Source organism: Lactuca virosa, chromosome 5 (assembly GCF_052849685.1).
Source record: "Lactuca virosa cultivar CGN04683 chromosome 5, Lactuca_virosa_CGN04683_v6, whole genome shotgun sequence".
Taxonomy (NCBI): domain Eukaryota; kingdom Viridiplantae; phylum Streptophyta; class Magnoliopsida; order Asterales; family Asteraceae; genus Lactuca; species Lactuca virosa.
Genome location: NC_136430.1, coordinates 134,550,005 through 134,569,888, shown reverse-complemented (window position 1 = coordinate 134,569,888; position 19,884 = coordinate 134,550,005). Strand labels below are relative to the sequence as shown.

The window sequence follows — 19,884 nt, the reverse complement described above, 5'->3', positions numbered from 1 at the left end:
TTCTTATTATTTCAAAACGATTTACAAAGGTTCACCTAGACTATTACATCAATATTAATGCCTAGTCTAGAAACGCGGGCGTTACAATTCTCTCCACCTTAGGATGATTCCGTCCCCGGAATCACACGTCAACAAACAAATGTGGATAGCTGATGAATCATTGAATCGAATATAAAATGAATCAGAGTATAAAATCAAGTAAGAATACGAAATTGAACACCGGATGTAAATATGATCTTGTTTCAGCTCTATTATGCTTTCGAATGTTTACAGAGTACAAAGACAGGTCTATAAAAACTCTTATCTAACTCTAGTAAATATCCCTATTTATAGGGAACAGAAAGCGTACAAAAAATATACTAAGGCATAGACACTAAAGTTTCGAATAAAAGCGCCTTAGTAAAATACATTACAAAACATTCGAAGAGGCAAAATATATTTCGACTAATTACAACATTTTAACCCTTACAATAGCGACTCATCATGTCACTCTCCGTCTCCCAGGTGAGATTTGGCCCATTTGTATGTTTCCAACGGACAAGCACTAACTCGACCATTTTGCGTCGCAACTTCTTAGTCTTTCGGTTAACGATTGCCTCTGGTTCTTTAATTAACATTTTGTTCTCATCAATTCTTAACTCAGAAATTGGAATTATATTGGGAACTTCTCCCGTGAACTTCCTCAAATAACACACATGGAAAGTGTTATGAATTCCATTCAGTTCTTCGGGTAATTCGAGCTTGTAAGCTTGGTTCCCAATCCTTTGAAGAACTTTAAACAGTCCAATAAACCTTGGACTTAAATTTCCCCTTTTTCCAAACCTTATAAGTCCCTTCCACGGTGAGACTTTAAGCAAAACCGAATCTCCAACTTCAAAAGTCATCGGTCTTCGCTTGTTGTCAGCATAGCTCTTTTGACGATCCTGAGCTGCTAACATTCTCTACCTAATTATTTTCAACTTTTCAGCAGTTTGATGGACTATCTCCGGTCCCATAAACTGCTTTTCCCCAGCCTCAAGCCAACAAGACGGCGTACGACACTTCTGTCCGTACAAAGCTTGATAAGGTGCAATCTTTATGCTCGAGTGGAAACTATTATTGTAGCAAAATTCTACCAAAGGTAAATGTTCATCCCAGTTACCTTGGAATTCCAGGGTACATGCTCTCAGCATATCTTCAAGTGTTTGTATCGTTCTTTCGCTCTGACCATCAGTCTCTGGATGGTAAGTTGTACTTAAACACAACTTGGTACCCAATTCCTCTTGTAGACTTCTCCAAAATCGCGAGGTGAAACGGCTGTCACGATCTGACACAATCGTTAACGGAACACCGTGAAGCCTCACAATTTCCTTCACGTATGAATGCACAAGCTTATCCATATACCATTTCTCATTGGCTGCTATGAAGTGCGCACTCTTAGTGAAGCGATCGACGACCACCCAAATCATGTCGTGACCATTCTTCGTTCTGGGCAGTTTAGTGACAAAATCCATAGTGATGTCTTCTCACTTACCCATAGGCACAGGTAAAGGTTCTAAACTCCCGTATGGTTTCTGATGTTGTGCCTTGACTCTCGCACAGGTCACACACTCCGCCACATACTTCACAATGTCGAGCTTCATCGTCGGCCACCAGTAATAGGGTTTTAGGTCCCTATACATTTTAGTGCTGCCAGGATGAATTGAGTACATGGTTTTGTGAGCTTCTTCCATCAGAAGATCTCTTATTCCTCCTGACTTAGGTACCCAAATACGATCTTGGAATACCTTCAGTCCATGACCGTTTATACTAAACACTAACGTTTTGCCCAAACGTTCTTCCTTCCGGTCATTATTCTCTGAAGCTTCTTCTTGAGCCTTCTTTATACTCTCCACAATTGTCGAGACAACTTATATTCTCAACGCTCTTGGCCTTTTTCTTTCAATATTGACTTTCCGACTGAGATCATCAGCAACAACATTGGCCGTACCGGGGTGGTAAAGTATCTCACAGTCGTAGTCCTTAAGTAATTATAGCCAGCGTCTTTGCCTCATATTCAATTCCTTCTAACTAAAAAGATATTGAAGACTCTTATGATCAGTGAAAAGTTTGCACTTCGAGCCATAGAGGTAATGCCTCCATATTTTCAGAGCGAAAACTACCACTGCCAGCTCCAAATAGTGAGTGGGGTAGTTCTTTTCATGCTCTTTCAGCTGTCGAGACGCATATGCTATCACCTTTTCTCTTTGGGTCAAAACACAACCCAACCCAACACCAGACGCATCGCTATAGACAGCGAAGTCTTCAACTCCATCGGGTAAAGAAAGAATCGGTGCTTCACATAGCTTCTTCTTTAGCAACTCGAAGGCTTCTTTGTGTTTATCACTCCAAGCATAAGTAGCTCCTTTGTGAGTCAAAGCTGTTAATGGAGAAGCGATCGAAGAAAAGCCTTGGATAAACCTTCGGTAATATCCAGCTAATCCCAAAAAGCTTCGGATCTCCGTGGGACTTTTGGGTTGTTCCCACTTCATCACAGCTTCAATCTTTGCTGGATCAACCATTATCCCTTCTTGGTTGACCACGTGACCCAAGAATTGGACTTCTCGAATCCAAAAATCACATTTGGAGAACTTAGCATATAGCTTCTCCTTCTTCAAGACTTCCAACACTTCTCGCAAGTGTCTGCCATGCTCCTCTTGGCTTTTCGAATAAATCAGAATGTCATCTATGAACACTATCACAGATTTATCAAGGAACGGATTACAAACCCTGTTCATTAAATCCATGAATGCTGTTGGAGCATCGGTTAGTCCAAACGACATAACCAAAAACTCGTAGTGTCCATATCGTGTTCTGAATGCAGTCTTCTCGATATCCTGCTCTCTTACTTTCAACTGATGATATCCTGACCTTAGGTCGATCTTTGAAAAATAACTTGAACCTTGTAGTTGATCGAACAGGTCATCAGTCCTCGGCAACGGATATCTATTCTTTATCGTTTCCTTATTCAGCTCTCTGTAATTAATGCACATTCTCATACTCTCATCTTTCTTCTTCACGAATAACACCGGAGCTCCCCAGGGTGATGAACTAGGTCTTATGAAACCTTTGTCCAATAACTCCTGAAGTTGCATCATCAGCTCCTTCATCTCCGTTGGTGCTAGTCGGTATGGTGCTTTTGCTATTGGTGTCGTTCCTGGTAACAAGTCAATACGGAATTCTACTTGTCGATCAGGCGGTAATCCAGGAAGATCTTCGGGAAATACTTCCGGATACTTACACACGTCATGAATGCTCTGCATCTCCTTTTTCTCCTTCTTTGCGTCAATCACGAATGCCAAATATGATGTACATCCTTTGGCCAAACACTTTCTGGCTTTCATTAGAGAAATGATTCCAGAATTTACCCTGCGTTTGTCCCCATACACCATAAATGACTCCTTCCCTGGCGGGTTTACTTTTACTACCTTCTTCCAGCACAATATTTCGGCATCATTGGCGCTAAGCCAATCCATTCCCAACACGATGTCGAAACCGTTAAGTTCGATAGGCAATAATTCCTCGTTGAACTTATTCCCATTCAGGTCGATTAAGATGTTTTTCATACGATGGCTAACAGGTACAAACTTGTCACTAGCAACTTCGACTAATAAAGCATTATCTAGTCTATCAACAGGCAAAGCTAGTTTTCTACCAAATTCATGCGAAATAAAGGAGTAGTTGGCTCCAGAATCAAATAAAATTTGGGCAGGCAATTCGTTTACGAGAAAGGTACCTGAAGCGACATCGGCTTCTTCTTTAGCAGCTTCCAGTGTCATCTGAAAGGCTCTCGCCTTCGGCTTTGGTGGAATGTTGGGTTTTGTTGTCTCCTTCTTTTTCGGACAATCCCTCGAGATGTGCCCCTCCTCCCCACACCCATAACAAACTTTCTTGGTGAGGGTGTATTCGTTGGCATAGTGCCCTGGCTTTCCACATTTGAAGCATGTGGCTTCCCCGCCACATTTCCCAAGATGCTTCTTCTTGCATTTGTCGCACCATTTCGCTTCGCTTCCTCCTCCTCTCGAACTAGACTTCGAGAATTTCTTTTTCTTGCTGGACCCTGAAGGTCCGTCGAACTTCCTCTTTTCTCCACCCTCTGACTTCTCCAGACCTTTCTCCCTGATCTGGGTCTCAACATTTCTAGCAGCCCAGGTGGCGGCTTTCAATGTGGTTTCTTGCTTAACCATTGGACCATAGTGCGCTGGTAGTCCGAGGGTAAACTTGTTGACCTTTGAGAGTTCTGTTGGAACTAAATATGGAATGAGCTTCATCTTTTCTGTGAAACTTGCAGCGTATTCAGTAGCGCTCATTTTTCCCTTCTTCAAATTCTGAAATTCATTATTGATTTCCAGAAGGTCCTGCTCTGAGCAGTATTGCAGTTTCATTTGTTCCACAAAGTCTTCCTAAGACATCTTGCTCGCTTCTCCCTTGGGCATCGAGTCAGCTAACAGCTTCCACCAACTCAACACGCCAGATTTCAACAAAGGGATCGCAAGAGCGGTCTTCTGCCTGTTGCTGCATTTGCAACTTTCAAACATTGTCTCCATTTCGGAGATCCAGTCCATAACTTGTACCGGCGTCGGGCTTCCGGATAGACACGGTGGCTTAGATGCCAAAAAATCCTTGTATTTACATCCTCTTCCATCATTTCCTCCATCACGATTGTTTTGTCTAACAATCGGTGGGTTGGCTTGACCAACAGTCCCACTGAAGTTACCTCCTTCCGACGGCCCTCCATTCACTTCGGGCTCTTCAACTTGAATTGAAAGTTCTTCACGATTTTGTTGAAGCAGACGTCTAGTTTCTTCCATCTGACGATCCAACATCGTCTGAATCATCAATTGTACACCGACCATTGTCACCGGCTCAGGTGCAGCAGCTACAACAGGTATTTGCTCGATTACAGGTGGTTGATTCCTGTTTTCGTTCGCGTTTCCAACTCCGCTTCTTGTTCTTGCCATTCTTGATCTATACACCGAATAATGTGAATTTAGATCTTCAATCACGATAGATAATCAAATCATCCTTATCACTCTGAAACGTTTACATGCTAGTTCTAATACCGTCGTCATACGCTTAGAATCCTAAACACATAAGGTTTCCAAATCTGGTTGGTAACAAACCATAGATCCGAACAAATAATATCATATATGGCAAACATATAACATTTAGCACATAAAAGCATTTTAGGCAACTTTCCTAAAATATACTAGTGCTCGTGTCTTAAATATGGTAGACACTCATCTCACAATCATCACTTAGCACTCTAAGTTTAAGTCTAGAAATCCTACAAATTCCTGGTTCGCTTAAAGTAATGCTCTGATACCAACTGTGACATTCCCAAAATCACGGCCAGAAAAGACCGGTTTCATTTATGCTTTTTTTTAAATAATTTCAGAGTAAATCCATTGATTTAAAAGAGTTGCGGAAATTTGTCCCCAAAACAAAACATGATAAAATAAAGTTTATCAAAGCATTTCTTAAAGAAATGTATTTTCATTATATATAAAAACTTGGGATGTCATGTTCCGATTCAGACCAAAAGCATAAACAATACAAAATAGACCTTACAACAGTTACATATAACTACTGGTCTATAATCCAAAAATATCTTGACAATGTCATCCGACCTATGTTCTCGTGCCACTACCTGTAATACAAAGAAAAACTGAGTGGGTCAGGCTTAGGAGCCTGGTGAGCATATAGGGTTTTCAACCCACAATAAATAATTATATTTAGTTCATCAACCAACAATAACCCGATTACCCATTCCCGTTATCCTCACTTTATGTCCCTAAAACAACAACTATTACAAGGGACCTGATCTACGATTTTCATCAGGACGGACATTACTGCAAAGGGGTTTCCTTAACAATAGATGTCCTAAAGGCAACCATGAGGGGGATAGAATACACCGGTGAACACATTGTTCACAACACCTACGGGTTATGAGCCTGCTAGTGTTCCACTGGACTGTCTAGAAAGAGTCTGTGGTCGTCATCCATACTCCGCTAGATGACTAGATCAACAACAACATCGAGGCCTCTCATCATTTTATTTTATCACACACCAACTATCTACCCATGTTCTACCCAACATATTAGTAGATAAAATATATACATTTATATACAGCTTAAAACCTGTACAAAGCATCCATTCAACAACTAGTTCAAATAAACAAATAATATACAAACACATAGCACGTATTTTATAAGAATACTTCATATCTATGTGTTAGAAGAAAACGAATATACACTCACTTGATAACACGATGATCGGATAGCACCTCGTCTCTTAAAATAATCTCTTCCGATAAAACCGGGATGTTTTTCTTGAAAACCGGGCTTCTCGCGGGCAGAGTTTCGGCTCGGAAACTTCACTTCTCGGTATCTTCGGGTCTTCGAGTCTTCGGGACTCGCTTCGGGTCTTGGGATGATACCGGGGCTTCGGGGGTGTAAATTGCACGTAAAACAAGGCAATAAGGAGTGAGAGAGAGGAAATGAGCAACAAATTCCGGAGACCTTGCATTCTATTTATAGGGGGCTGACCCTCCGAACGCAGCGCGTTCCCTGAACGAACGCAGCGCGTTCCGCCGTGCGTCATTGCTTACGAACTTCGGACTTGACAGGCGACGAGACAGGCTCTGGACTCCGAACGCGGGGCGTTCCCTATTTGAACGCGGGGCGTTCCCCTTTTGGTACGCGTGCCTCGAACTTCAGAAATTCATATCTTTCGCATACGAGCTCCGTTTTTGACGTTCTTTATATCCACGCGTAGGTGAGACTATGGTCTACAACTCTCGTTTAGACTCCGTCGGCTAATTTTGACTTTATTTTTTTATTATATTATTTTTTAGTCGGCCGGGACAGTAAAACTCCGTTATAAAATCATAACTTCTTCATCCGACGTCCGTTTTCGTCTGTCTTTTTACTGTTGGACTACTATCGACGAGATCTTCGATTCTCGTTTAGATTGTTTCGGCTAGAAACCACTCGATCTCATATTCGAACTTCGGGCTGCATACCGCTAAGTCGAAACTTAGAAAAATCATAACTTCCTCATACGAGGTCAGATTTAGACGTTCTTTTTATGTATGCTCTCGGTTTAATGTATTCTACGAATTTCGTTTAGATCACTAAGGTTAGATATCGCTCTATCTTAAATTCATATTTTACGTCATTCAGCGTCGTGCCGGTTCTGTCGCGAAACTTCGACAGGTCATAACTTCTTCGTTATAACTCGGATTTCAGCATTCTTTATATATTCGGAAACCTCGTCACGACTACTATGCCTTCATGTATCAATATCGGGTTTATCTAACATTTCATTTTTACGCTTATTTTTATCCTTAATTCATTTAAGCCACACAATTAAGCATAAAACACATAATACTCAAATAATACCTTCTTATTATTTCAAAACGAGTTATAAAGGTTCACCTAGACTATTACATCAATATTAATGCCTAGCCTAGAAACGCGGGCGTTACATCTGCTGTTCAAATAGGTACGACCATCAGGTAGCCAGCAGCCCTGTGTCGCTGTGTCGGTATTGTTCAGCCCTAATTTCTTCAACTCTTTCGTTCTGCTGGACAAGCTTTTGACAGGTAAGTTGTAAACCCTAAGTATAAATTCTGAAATTACTTGGGTTTTGTTGTCTGCCTGTGGAAATTTGGGTTCTTGCACATCAAATTACCTCATACATACATGTTATGTCATCAGCATAATCATTCATATGCATATTTGTTGATTCTAGAATCAAATATGTTATCTGCACTTTGTAATTTCTGATGAATTATAGATTAGTGACTTCCATTCCTTTTATTAGGCTCAATCCAGGAAGATTGGAAGTTCTTGGGATGTTCACGTTAGCATGTGCTGCTTACAGGCAGATTGGAAGTTCCTGGGACATCATTTTCGTATATTATAAAAAAAATTATCAACAAAAGGCTAATACTTGGTTTTTTTTTATAAAAATGTTTAATGCAGGAACATCTGAAAAAAGGCTATTTCTATTGACGAAATGGTAGTTATAGATATTAAAACCAAGTTAGTATCTTTCTATTTCCCTACATACTTTTATTTTTTATAAAAAAAATAATGATTTTAACAGTTTTTGTTAAAAATGCTCTTGCATATGGTCATAAACAGATGTGGAGATCAAGACGGTGAACCACGAATACAGGACAAGTAATTTATGTTAACAGATTGTAAGCAACTCATGACTCTGGAATTGGTATGTTTCTCAAAAAATTTATTCATTTTATAGGGTTTAGACTCCAATTAACCATTCAGAACAAACGGGAAATCAGTTTACATTGCAGGTTCCTATTGGTTGATTGGTCACTGATTCGTAATACAGATTTTCAAATTTCTTTCTTGATTCATGCAGGTTTCATTCTATCTTTGTTTGACATTACAGGACCAGAGAAGGAGTTTTACTCATTATATGGTCGCTGTTTTGAGATCAAAGAGAACAAGTTATTAACTTTACTTTTTTTTTTATTATTGTAAAGCTTATATTTATATTTGTTTAAATTTGAATTTTTTTTAAACAACTTCAGGTATGTTTACAAAGTTTGTCCCTTTAAGGATGTCACTCAAGTGGAGGGGCATACCACAACTACTTTAGGGTATGTGTTTTTTATTTTTTTTTATTTATTGATTTTCACTGAAAGTTGTGTATTAAATTTCTCAAATGAGCAGGCGAAAAGGGGTTAGAAGCTCCAGTTGGCGGTGACTGCTGGGTTGCTGTCGGTGGCACAAATCAGGAGTCAGTCCCGTCGTGAGAACCTAAATCGCAGCCCGGTCGATGGCCATCTGCATCGTGACCACTTCAACCTTTAGGATGCGTCGATTTCATACACCGATGGTGGAAGTGTCGAATTCACATACCGGAGTAAGTGACGAAAAGGTCTGGATAGGGTTCCGAATTGGGATAGAAGGGTGCCATCGGCGGCGTTTCGATGAGGAAAGCGTCCGGTGGCGGTGTTTGAGAAGCAGTCGAAAAGGGGTTAGAAGCTCCAGTTGGCGGTGACTGTTGGGTTGCTGTCGGTGGCACAAATCAGGAGTCAGTCCCGTCGTGAGAACCTAAATCGCAGCCCGGTCGATGGCCATCTGCATCGTGACCACTTCAACCTTTAGGATGCGTCGATTTCATACACCGATGGTGGAAGTGTCGAATTCACATACCGATTGTGGAAGCATCAAAGAAATTCGAGGTTTTGAAGAGCTCAACGGAACGTATCCGGTCCCAGTCCCGTCGTGAGAACCTAAATCGGAGCCCGGTCGATGGTCATCTGTGTCGTCCCGTCTGTAGCTTGGTGAAATCCGAATATGAGTGGATGAGAAAGCGGGTGGGGGGAAGATAAGGCAGAACCGGTGGGGAGAGTCTGTAGCTTGGTGAAATCCAAATATGAGTGGATGAGAAAGCGGGTGGGGGAAGATAAGGCAGAACCGGTGGGGAGAGACGTGGGAATGACACGTATCAGTCCCATCCTTATCTTTACAAGGGACCAAATTTCCAATACCACAAACTTTAGTGCCAAAAATCTGAACAACTCAAAATATGAAAACCTATGGGCCATTTTTGCCAAAAAATCAGGAAGTTCACTATTCAATGAGTTGGTCATCTTTAATATATATATAAGAATAGGCAATGGGATAAATTTGATGAGTCATACAGAGTCATGCTCTTCTCAAATAGTGACAAATGCTGGAATGGACCTCAAAGAAGCTTACCTTAACCTACCTCAATATTTTAATCTTTTTACATTAATTACAAAATTACAAAATTGCCCCTTTCAACATATCATATTTTCTCAACAGGTGAGATTAAGATGTGGATCAAAAGTTGAAGTTGCCGATATAGATGAACCTAGTCTGTAACACCCAAATTTTCAAAACAATTTTTCACTTTTTAAAACCATATAAATTCATCCACAATTGCTTTCAAAAACAATGTATCAATTTTATCTCACTACAAATCCCAAGATCAAATCATAATAAACTATGCGGGTGTGTGTACAGATCATGCCGGCGCCTTCCCGCGATCACCACTGGTACCTGAAACACATAACACATAACACCGTAAGCATAAAGCTTAGTGAGTTCCCCAAAATACCACTCTAACACATATTAGCCACTCGAGGCTATGACTCTGCTGACCCTCTGGTCAGTGTGTCTCAGTGGGATCCTCCAGTCCCAACTCTCTGTGGGCTCTCTAGCCCTAACTCTATGGACCCAAAGGTCCTAACTCTGATAACTCTGGATCATGCATATCACACATCATAATAAATCTCAACACGTAAATAGCATACAAATACACTGGCACATAACTATAGAACATAACACACATTAGCCACTCGAGGCTATAACTCTGTGGGCCCTTGGGCCCTAACTCTGTGGACCCTCTGGTCCTAGCTCTTTGGACCTTCCGGTCCTAACTCTGGTATACACACAGCATAAATCACATAGAAATAATGTCGTGCCACAAATCACATAGATAGCATACAATAACTCTGTCACATAACTCTGTTACCACTCTAGGTAAAGTATAGTGAGAAGACTCACCTCGGGTAACTCGGTAAAGCTCGAACTCTGTAAAATCTGGTCTAGCCCCCGCCTAATCATATGAAATATACACTCTAAATCAATACATCTCTCAAGGCTAGACTATTCTTCCTCTTAGTACTCTCAGAAGGGTAAAAGACCATTTTACCCCTCCCATGGCTCAAAGGCCCTAAAGTTGACCAAACCCTAAAAGTCAACAAAACTCAACCCTCCGGGTTACGCTGCGCGTACCAAACACGTACGCTGGGCGTACCCGGCGTCCTCACAGAAACGGGGTGCGCGACCCCTTACGCTGCGCGTACTGAGATTACGCCCCGCGTAACTCTCAGTTTCAGTCCCTTAGCTCTTGAGGTCTTAATCAGTTAAGACTCTCGTCCAACTTTTAGATCTGACCGTTTCTAAGCCTCTTAATCCATAAAGTTGATAACTTTAAGCCTTTGCATGGCTGAACAAGTCACTAACACCCAAAATATACCACTTCTAGCCCTAGAAAGCTCAAAACTCTAGCATGTCCTCATATCAACGACCAAGATAGAAACTTTATGGATCTAAAACATAAATATCACTGAAAGGGGACAGATCTTGGACCATGGAGCACCTTACACTCATAAAGTCTCCACCTTTGGGACTTTTAACCCTAGAAATGGCCCATGCAACAACAAACCAAAAGAAGAGGAAAGCTTTGAACTTTATACCTCTAAAATCAGCTCCTTCCTCTGTAGATCTCAGATCCAAACTTGCACTTCAAGCTCTAGCCTCCACAAGCTCCTCTCCTTCTTCTTCACTAACACCCCAAGGCACTTTTAGCTCCAAAATCACACATACTCACTAAGGACGATGGGAAGTTCTCTCTTAGGGTTTTACTCACTGCTAGGGAGGCTGAGAAATGAGCCTTAGCATCCAATATATAGGGCACAAGTCAGAAATTAGGGTTTGCACCTGGACACATTACGCCCAGCGTAACCTTGAGTACGCCCAGCGTACTCAGGCGAGTCCGTGTCCAAAATAAGCGCATGAGTACGCGCAGCGTACTCTTGAGTACGCCCAGCGTACTCATTTGCTACCAATTCCTCTTCAGGGCTTAACTTGACACTTTGAATAAAAGAAGGGCTACATAGTTGTACCTGAATTTCGGGATGTTACAATTCTCCCCCACTAGAACCAGACTTCGCCCTCGAAGTCTCATGCTGCAAACAACTCCGGACACTGCTCCCGCATCTCTGACTCTAGCTCCCAAGTCATCTCGGACCCTCTCCGATGTTGCCACTGGACTTGAACCAGAGGCACCTCCTTGTTCCTCAGAACCTTGATCTTCCGATCCATAATCGCGATTGGCCTCTCAGCATAATTCAGGCTTGCATCCACCTGAATATCCTCCAGCGGTACCACTGCTGTCTCGTTGGCAATACACTTCCTTAGTTGAGACACGTGGAAGGTATCATGAATTTGGCTCAGCTCCGCAGGTAGCTCCAACCGATATGCTACTCTGCCCACCCTCGCGGTCACCCTAAACGGACCAATGTACCGGGGCCCCAGCTTGCCCCTCTTCCTGAAACGGATTACTCCCTTCCAAGGAGACACCTTTAGGAGTACGAAGTCTCCCACCTGGAACTCAAGCTCGGATCGTCGCCTATCTGCGTAACTCTTCTGGCGACTCTGAGCTGTCAGCAACCTCTGTCTGACCTACTGTATCTGCTCAGTCGTCTGAAGTACTATCTCTGTACTACCCATCACACGCTGCCCGACCTCACCCCAACAAATGGGAGTCCGGCACCTCCTCCCATACAACAGCTCAAAGGGTGGCATACTGATGCTCAAATGATGGTTGTTGTTATAGGAAAACTCAACCAAGGGTAAATACGTGTCCCAACTTCCTCCGAAGTCCAATACACATGCCCGAAGCATGTCCTCGAGCGTCCGAATCGTCCGCCGGCTCTGCCCGTCTGTCTGTGGGTGGTAGGCGGTACTGAAATGCAACCTCGTACCCAACTGGAGATCGACTCAACCCCGACCTCTATCATCTGATACTCATCGTTGGACCCTTCGGTCCGGTCTATATCGTTGGACCCTTCGGTCCGGTCTGTACAACACATCACCAGCACTCAACTCAACTCAAGAGTTTGGTCCGCCCGTAGTTGGAATCGCTCGTTCCAATGACTCATTCAACTCATAGCTTGGGGACCCGCAACCCATGAGTACTTTACTTATCCAATCCCTTCGGATTGGATGTCCACACTTACTCAGAATGTAATGATTCCCAATCATTGAGGAGACCCCGGTCTCACCCCTGGTCCGACCACCAGGCTCCCAAAACTCATGCGTAGGGCTTTTCAAGCCTAAAACCCTCCTGTGTCATGCTCAGATCAAGAAGGCTTCCTCATAACAACCTCTCGCTAATTAGTGCGTATTACGGCTCCCCATAACATCACCACAACCTCCTACTGACTAGTGAGTACTACGGCTCCCCATAGTATCACAACAACCTCTCTCTGACTAGTGAGTACTACGGCTCCCCATAGTATCACAACAACCTCTCTCTGACTAGTGAGTACTACGGCTCCCCATAGTATCACAACAACCTCTCTCTGACTAGTGAGTACTACGGCTCCCCATAGTATCACAACAACCTCTCTCTGACTAGTGAGTACTACGGCTCCCCATAGTATCACAACAACCTCTCTCTGACTAGTGAGTACTACGGCTCCCCATAGTATCACAACAACCTCTCTCTGACTAGTGAGTACTACGGCTCCCCATAGTATCACAACAACCTCTCTCTGACTAGTGAGTACTACGGCTTCCCGTAACATCACAACACCCTTCCCTAGTAGCTCCTGAAGCTGCGAGGATAACTACTGCGTCTCTGGCGGCGCAAGGCGATAAGGCGCCTTGGCGATAGGCGCTGCCCCCGGAACCAACTCGATGTGAAACTCTACTTGCCTCTCGGGAGGCACACCCGACAACTCCTCGGGAAAAACATCCGGGGACTCTCGCACTATCGGAACGTCATCCATCGAACTTGGCCTCCCAGCGGCCTCTCGTGTGTCCATCACATAGGACACATACCCGTTGCAGCCTTGCTGAAAACTCTGTCTCGCTCTGGCGGTTGAACAAAACGCCGACCCACATCGGTTACCCTCGTTGTACACCGTAAGTACTCCCCCACTGGGGTTTCGTATCGTCACCAACTGTCGCTCGCAGTCTATGACAGCCCCAAATCGGCATAACCCAACCATGCCCACTATGACACACACGTCCCCCATCGATATCGGGACCAGATCTATCGGGGACTCAACACCGAAGATCTCGAGCACACATCCTCGACTCACATTCATAACATACTCCGCTCGCTCGTCCGCTATGGAAACTCGTAGAGGTCGACTCAACGCCTCTCGTCGGCTACTGATGTGCCGACCAAACGTTATTGACACAAATGATCGACTCGCTCCCGAGTCAAATATCACTAAAGCAGGTACATAACTCATAAGAAAAGTACCAGCCACGACATCGGGCGTTGCACGGACCTCCCCCGCCATCAACTGGAAGGCTCTCCCGCGAGCCTCGGTTGCCTCGGCCCTCGTTGGACTGGCCTCGGTAACTCTAGCAGCAGGTGCGGCTTTCCTCAGATAGAATACTCGGTTCTTCCCCGCTTAGGGTTCGAACCATCCCCAATTGGCGTACCAACAATCTATCACCCCGACTGTCCCCACCAGTAATCATCGCACCTACTCTTGGAAGGTGATATGCAACTCTCGATGATCTCCTGACAGAGATCAAACAACTTCAAATACCAGGATCTCGTATGCAACCTTCAGTACTTACCATCGTGACTGCCTCTAGTCATTTAGGATCTCACACTATACCCTCACCGGACCTCCCAACTGTCCAGTGTTAACATTAACCCTGGATCTGGAAATAATGAACCATCATACCCCTCATCCTTGACTCCTTGCCCAACGTTCCAACATGCCCCTTATCATAAGAGCAGAAACCACATTTCCACTCCTTATACCTCTCAAGAACCATAGGAGTCACTGCCCTGATATACCTCTCTTGATCGCCCAACACTGCGGCTAACACATGCCCTATTATACTCAAATAGGGTGTATCCTGATCCTTGACCATTTCAGTCTTCACTGTCAACCTGCTCAAGCTATACCATTTCCTCGCGACAGACCTACTGCCGGATACTCTGATTGAAAAGTCACCATCAGTGCGATTCCACAGGGCTCACCCCAACTCAGAAACCGAAATCTCAACACCCCTTACGTCTCCCATAAGAAACGGAAATAGCACCACTCGGGTCACGGAAAGTGACATATCTACTATCGGCCGGCTCTCCAGCTCAGACCGTACCCCTCCATAATGCACCGTCCCTACCCATCTCTTAGTCTTGTGACTCCACTGGCATATCACCAACAAATCCCTTAGAGCTAACTCGTTTTCCCTATCAAGGGATGCTCCACTAAAACTCGTTCTCCCTGGCCTTCTGGGCCCATACTCCTTCACATCCAACCTTGGTCTAGATAATCGCTGCGGAATAACCGGCAAAACCAGAAGCACTCACCGCCACATTTCATGGTACTCGAACCATGTCCTCTCTTCTCAACCCGCCTCAAATCATGGTACTCGAACCACAAAATCACCCCTCGATCTGCCACCAATCATGGTACTCGAACCATGACATCACCTCTTGATCTGCTACCAATCATGGTACCCGAACCATGACATCACTTCTCGACCTGTCACCAATCATGGTACTCGAACCATGACATCACCTCTCGATCTGCTACTAATCATGGTACTCCAACCATGACATCACCTCTCGATCTGTCACCAATCATGGTACTCGAACCATGACATCACCTCTCGATCTTGCTACTAATCATGGTACTCGAACCATGACATCACCTCTCATTTTGCCACCAATCATGGTACTCGAACCATGACATCACCTCTCGATCTGCTACTAATCATGGTACTCGAACCATGACATCACCCCTCGATCCGCTACTCACAATCCTCCGGATCGCCACGGTCATTTCGTCAAAATCATACTGCGAATCTCTTCATCGCTAATACTGCTGCCCTCCGGCGTGTGCGGTGTTCCAACCATGATGTCTCTGAAACACAATATGAAGATACCAGAGACTCGATCGAGTATACTCGCACTCGATAACTCAACCCTACTTGTTCCTGAGTACCCAATGGATTCTTACTTAGGGTGTGCGCTGCTCCGGTGTCTTCAGTAGTACGGGCCCTATACTACCGTCCACACCGCATCATTATTCACTCTAAGTCCTCCTCCTTGGATCCCAAGTCCCAAGTACTCTACTCTCTTTAACCATATGCTACTCACTAGCAGCTCTCTCATAACTCCTCGCTGCTATCTAAACACTCTCAAGTATCCCTAGCAGCAAAACTCCTAGACTAAGGCATCACATATCAGGCCACTCTAGTCCTAATAAGAATACCTAGTCTACTCTAGCATGCATAGCATAACTCATCGCATATCATAACATAATATATCTCATAACACTAATTGCAAGGGTATTTTGGGAATTCACCGTTCGGGCGCTGGCTGATCGTACACACGGCTCTGCTCTGTTTGTCTCAAAACTCTTTACTCTTGTGAAAAATTTTGCAAATTTTATTTTGAAAATCTCTCAATTCCTCAGTTTGAGTTCAGATACGCCCGAAGATGTATCCGAATCCCTCAAACCAAGGCTCTAATACCAACTTGTAACACCCAAATTTTCAAAACAATTTTTCACTTTTTAAAATCATATAAATTCATCCACAATTGCTTTCAAAAACAATGTATCAATTTTATCTCACTACAAATCCCAAGATCAAATCATAATAAACTCTGCGGGTGTGTGTACAGATCATGCCGGCGCCTTCCCGCGATCACCACTGGTACCTGAAATACATAACACATAACACCGTAAGCATAAAGCTTAGTGAGTTCCCCAAAATACCACTCTAACACATATTAGCCACTCGAGGCTATGACTCTGCTGACCCTCTGGTCAGTGTGTCTCAGTGGGACCCTCCAGTCCCAACTCTCTGTGGGCTCTCCAGCCCTAACTCTATGGACCCAAAGGTCCTAACTCTGATAACTCTGGATCATGCATATCACATATCACAATAAATCTCAACACGTAAATAGCATACAAATACACTGGCACATAACTATAGAACATAACACACATTAGTCACTCGAGGCTATAACTCTGTGGGCCCTTGGGCCCTAACTCTGTGGACCCTCTGGTCCTAGCTCTTTGGACCTTCCGGTCCTAACTCTGGTATACACACAGCATAAATCACATAGAAATAATGCCGTGCCACAAATCACATAGATAGCATACAATAACTCTGTCACATAACTCTGTTACCACTCTAGGTAAAGTATAGTGAGAAGACTCACCTCGGGTAACTCGGTAAAGCTCGAACTCTGTAAAATCTGGTCTAGCCCCCGCCTAATCATATGAAATATACACTCTAAATCAATACATCTCTCAAGGCTAGACTATTCCTCCTCTTAGTACTCTCAGAAGGGTAAAAGACCATTTTACCCCTCCCATGGCTCAAAGGCCCTAAAGTTGACCAAACCCTAAAAGTCAACAAAACTCAACCCTCCGGGTTACGCTGCGCGTACCAAACACGTACGTTGGGCGTACCCGGCGTCCTCACAGAAACGGGGTGTGCGACCCCTTACGCTGCGCGTACTGAGATTACGCCCCGCGTAACTCTCAGTTTCAGTCCCTTAGCTCTTGAGGTCTTAATCAGTTAAGACTCTCGTCCAACTTTTAGATCTGACCGTTTCTAAGCCTCTTAATCCATAAAGTTGATAACTTTAAGCCTTTGCATGGCTGAACAAGTCACTAACACCCAAAATATACCACTTCTAGCCCTAGAAAGCTCAAAACTCTAGCATGTCCTCATATCAACGACCAAGATAGAAACTTTATGGATCTAAAACATAAATGTCACTGAAAGGGGACAGATCTTGGACCATGGAGCACCTTACACTCATAAAGTCTCCACCTTTGGGACTTTTAACCCTAGAAATGGCCCATGCAACAACAAACCAAAAGAAGAGGAAAGCTTTGAACTTTATACCTCTAAAATCAGCTCCTTCCTCTGTAGATCTCAGATCCAAACTTGCACTTCAAGCTCTAGCCTCCACAAGCTCCTCTCCTTCTTCTTCACTAACACCCCAAGGCACTTTTAGCTCCAAAATCACACATACTCACTAAGGACGATGGGAAGTTCTCTCTTAGGGTTTTACTCACTGCTAGGGAGGCTGAGAAATGAGCCTTAGCATCCAATATATAGGGCACAAGTCAGAAATTAGGGTTTGCACCTGGACACATTACGCCCAGCGTAACCCTGAGTACGCCCAGCGTACTCAGGCGAGTCCGCGTCCAAAATAAGCGCATGAGTACGCGCAGCGTACTCTTGAGTACGCCCAACGTACTCATTTGCTACCAATTCCTCTTCAGGGCTTAACTTGACACTTTGAATAAAAGAAGGGCTACATAGCTGTACCTGAATTTCGGGATGTTACATAGTCGTTGCGAGTAAGCCCCCCCCCCCCCCCCCCCCCCCAATTTATTTATTTTATTATTTTTATTGTGAATTGTGAATAAAAAATTTAATTGCAGATACTCGGCGTTATTAACTACTCCAGCCCTTTGCCAAGAAGGAAGACTCAAGGTACACATGTCTTTCATCATTTTGTCTGTGAAAAGACAAAAAATGCCTTTCTTATTGTAAAAGAATAACCTGAGAAAGATTGTATGGAATGTTTCAGGAGCTACAAGATAAACTAGAAGCAGTGAAAATGGAACAACCACAAGGTCACGATGAGCTTTAAGTATTTTTCATACTATTTATTGTGGAAAAAGCAAAAAAAAATGACCGGTTTGTCCTTTTATTCCATATTTGGGATGAACTTGCTGAATAGGATCAATACAACACTTCCATGAGATATATGGAGTGAGACTTATAAGAATATAGTTGCTTTTTTCGAGGGGACTAGAATTGGTAAAAATCTAGAGCATTGATGCTATAGTAAGTTGTACCTCATGCATTGGAAGTTGAACCTTTCCATGAACTGTATTAGATAATCTTGAGAGGTAGATACAGATGTGTTGGGGGACTGTGAATCTATTCTTTTGCAAAAAAAAATGCTCTTTAAAATGGTGAATTACATAATTTTCTGTTGTGGTTCTTAATTTTTTGATGCAAGAAATATCAATATACTTATATTTTTTATTTTTCTATTATAGCATTTTACTTTCATATCTCCATATTACAACATTGTATATTAGAAAAACTATCTGTTTATGGGAATGTCATCATTATACTAATCAATTTTTGTTGCCATGATTGAGTAGATTTTCAAACTACAATGTGCTAACAAGATTTGTTTTGTAAGTATTTTTAAAAAAAACATTTACTTAATAAGAAAGAAACTAAAAGGTATAATGTTGTAATAGAAAGAAATGAAAGTTGGATGTTATAATAAATAAATAAATGAAATGGGCCATGTGTAATGTGAAATGGTAAAAAAGATATGGTTTTGCCATTTTTTGTAGTGTGGCTTGTGTGATGGGTAGGCACTTGGAAACATATGAAATGGGCCATGTGTAATGAGCCCGTACGAAATGTTTGGCCCATGTGAAATGGATTGCTTGCGAAATCATCAAACAAAGTTTTCTCTAACCTAACTCGTGTATTTATGTATTACCACTTAATATTGATATTAACTAGGTGGGGAACCCCCGAGTGACTAAACTACCCCTATGTAAAATTATTTTGTTCATATTTCAATTTTGCTGAAAGACCTGTTGCATCCGACCCCCGCAACGCGGGGGTTCCCCACCTAGTTATAATATATTCATCACACAATATATATTGAGTAATTAATATAAATATACAAAAAGTTATACACTTCAATGGTATTAAGTTGTGATAAGTGGTTAATCAAATAGTAAAAAACTATAAAAACAAGTCTCTATTAGAGATGTTCTACGTGTCAAACGTAGTGTTAACATTTAAAATTTTATTATTTTTTGACTAATTATTTTGTATCATTTTATATCCAAGATTAAAAACTAAATTTATAATGATTTTCCATCATTTTTTTTTTTTTATAACTATTAAAGATCCTTCATATTTATACATTAAAAAAAAAAAAAAAAAAAAAACTAACATTTATCTTTTTCAATTTTTTTAGTTTGTGACATTTTTATGTTTATAAAAAGAGATAAACGAATCAGTTAAG

At 42.6% G+C, this 19,884-nt stretch overlaps 1 protein-coding gene across 1 annotated transcript; it reads left to right on the top strand.

Moving 5' to 3' along the window:
- Positions 1 to 9,706: 9,706 nt before the first annotated feature.
- LOC145114756 (glucosidase 2 subunit beta-like) lies at positions 9,707 to 18,471 on the top strand. Its single transcript, XM_079050843.1, has 5 exons — positions 9,707 to 9,756; positions 9,842 to 9,901; positions 18,167 to 18,175; positions 18,260 to 18,311; positions 18,409 to 18,471. The coding sequence occupies exons 1-5, from the start codon at positions 9,707 to 9,709 to the stop codon at positions 18,469 to 18,471; spliced, it is 234 nt and encodes a 77-aa protein (XP_078906969.1).
- Positions 18,472 to 19,884: the final 1,413 nt, after the last annotated feature.

Coding starts and splice junctions, on each gene's coding strand:
- LOC145114756 (XM_079050843.1), top strand. CDS start 9,707: ATGCTCTTCTCAAATAGTGACAAATGCTGGAATGGACCTCAAAGAAGC. Junction 9,757..9,841: donor AATGGACCTCAAAGAAGCTT/ACCTTAACCTAC, acceptor CATATTTTCTCA/ACAGGTGAGATTAAGATGTG. Junction 18,312..18,408: donor GCCAAGAAGGAAGACTCAAG/GTACACATGTCT, acceptor GGAATGTTTCAG/GAGCTACAAGATAAACTAGA.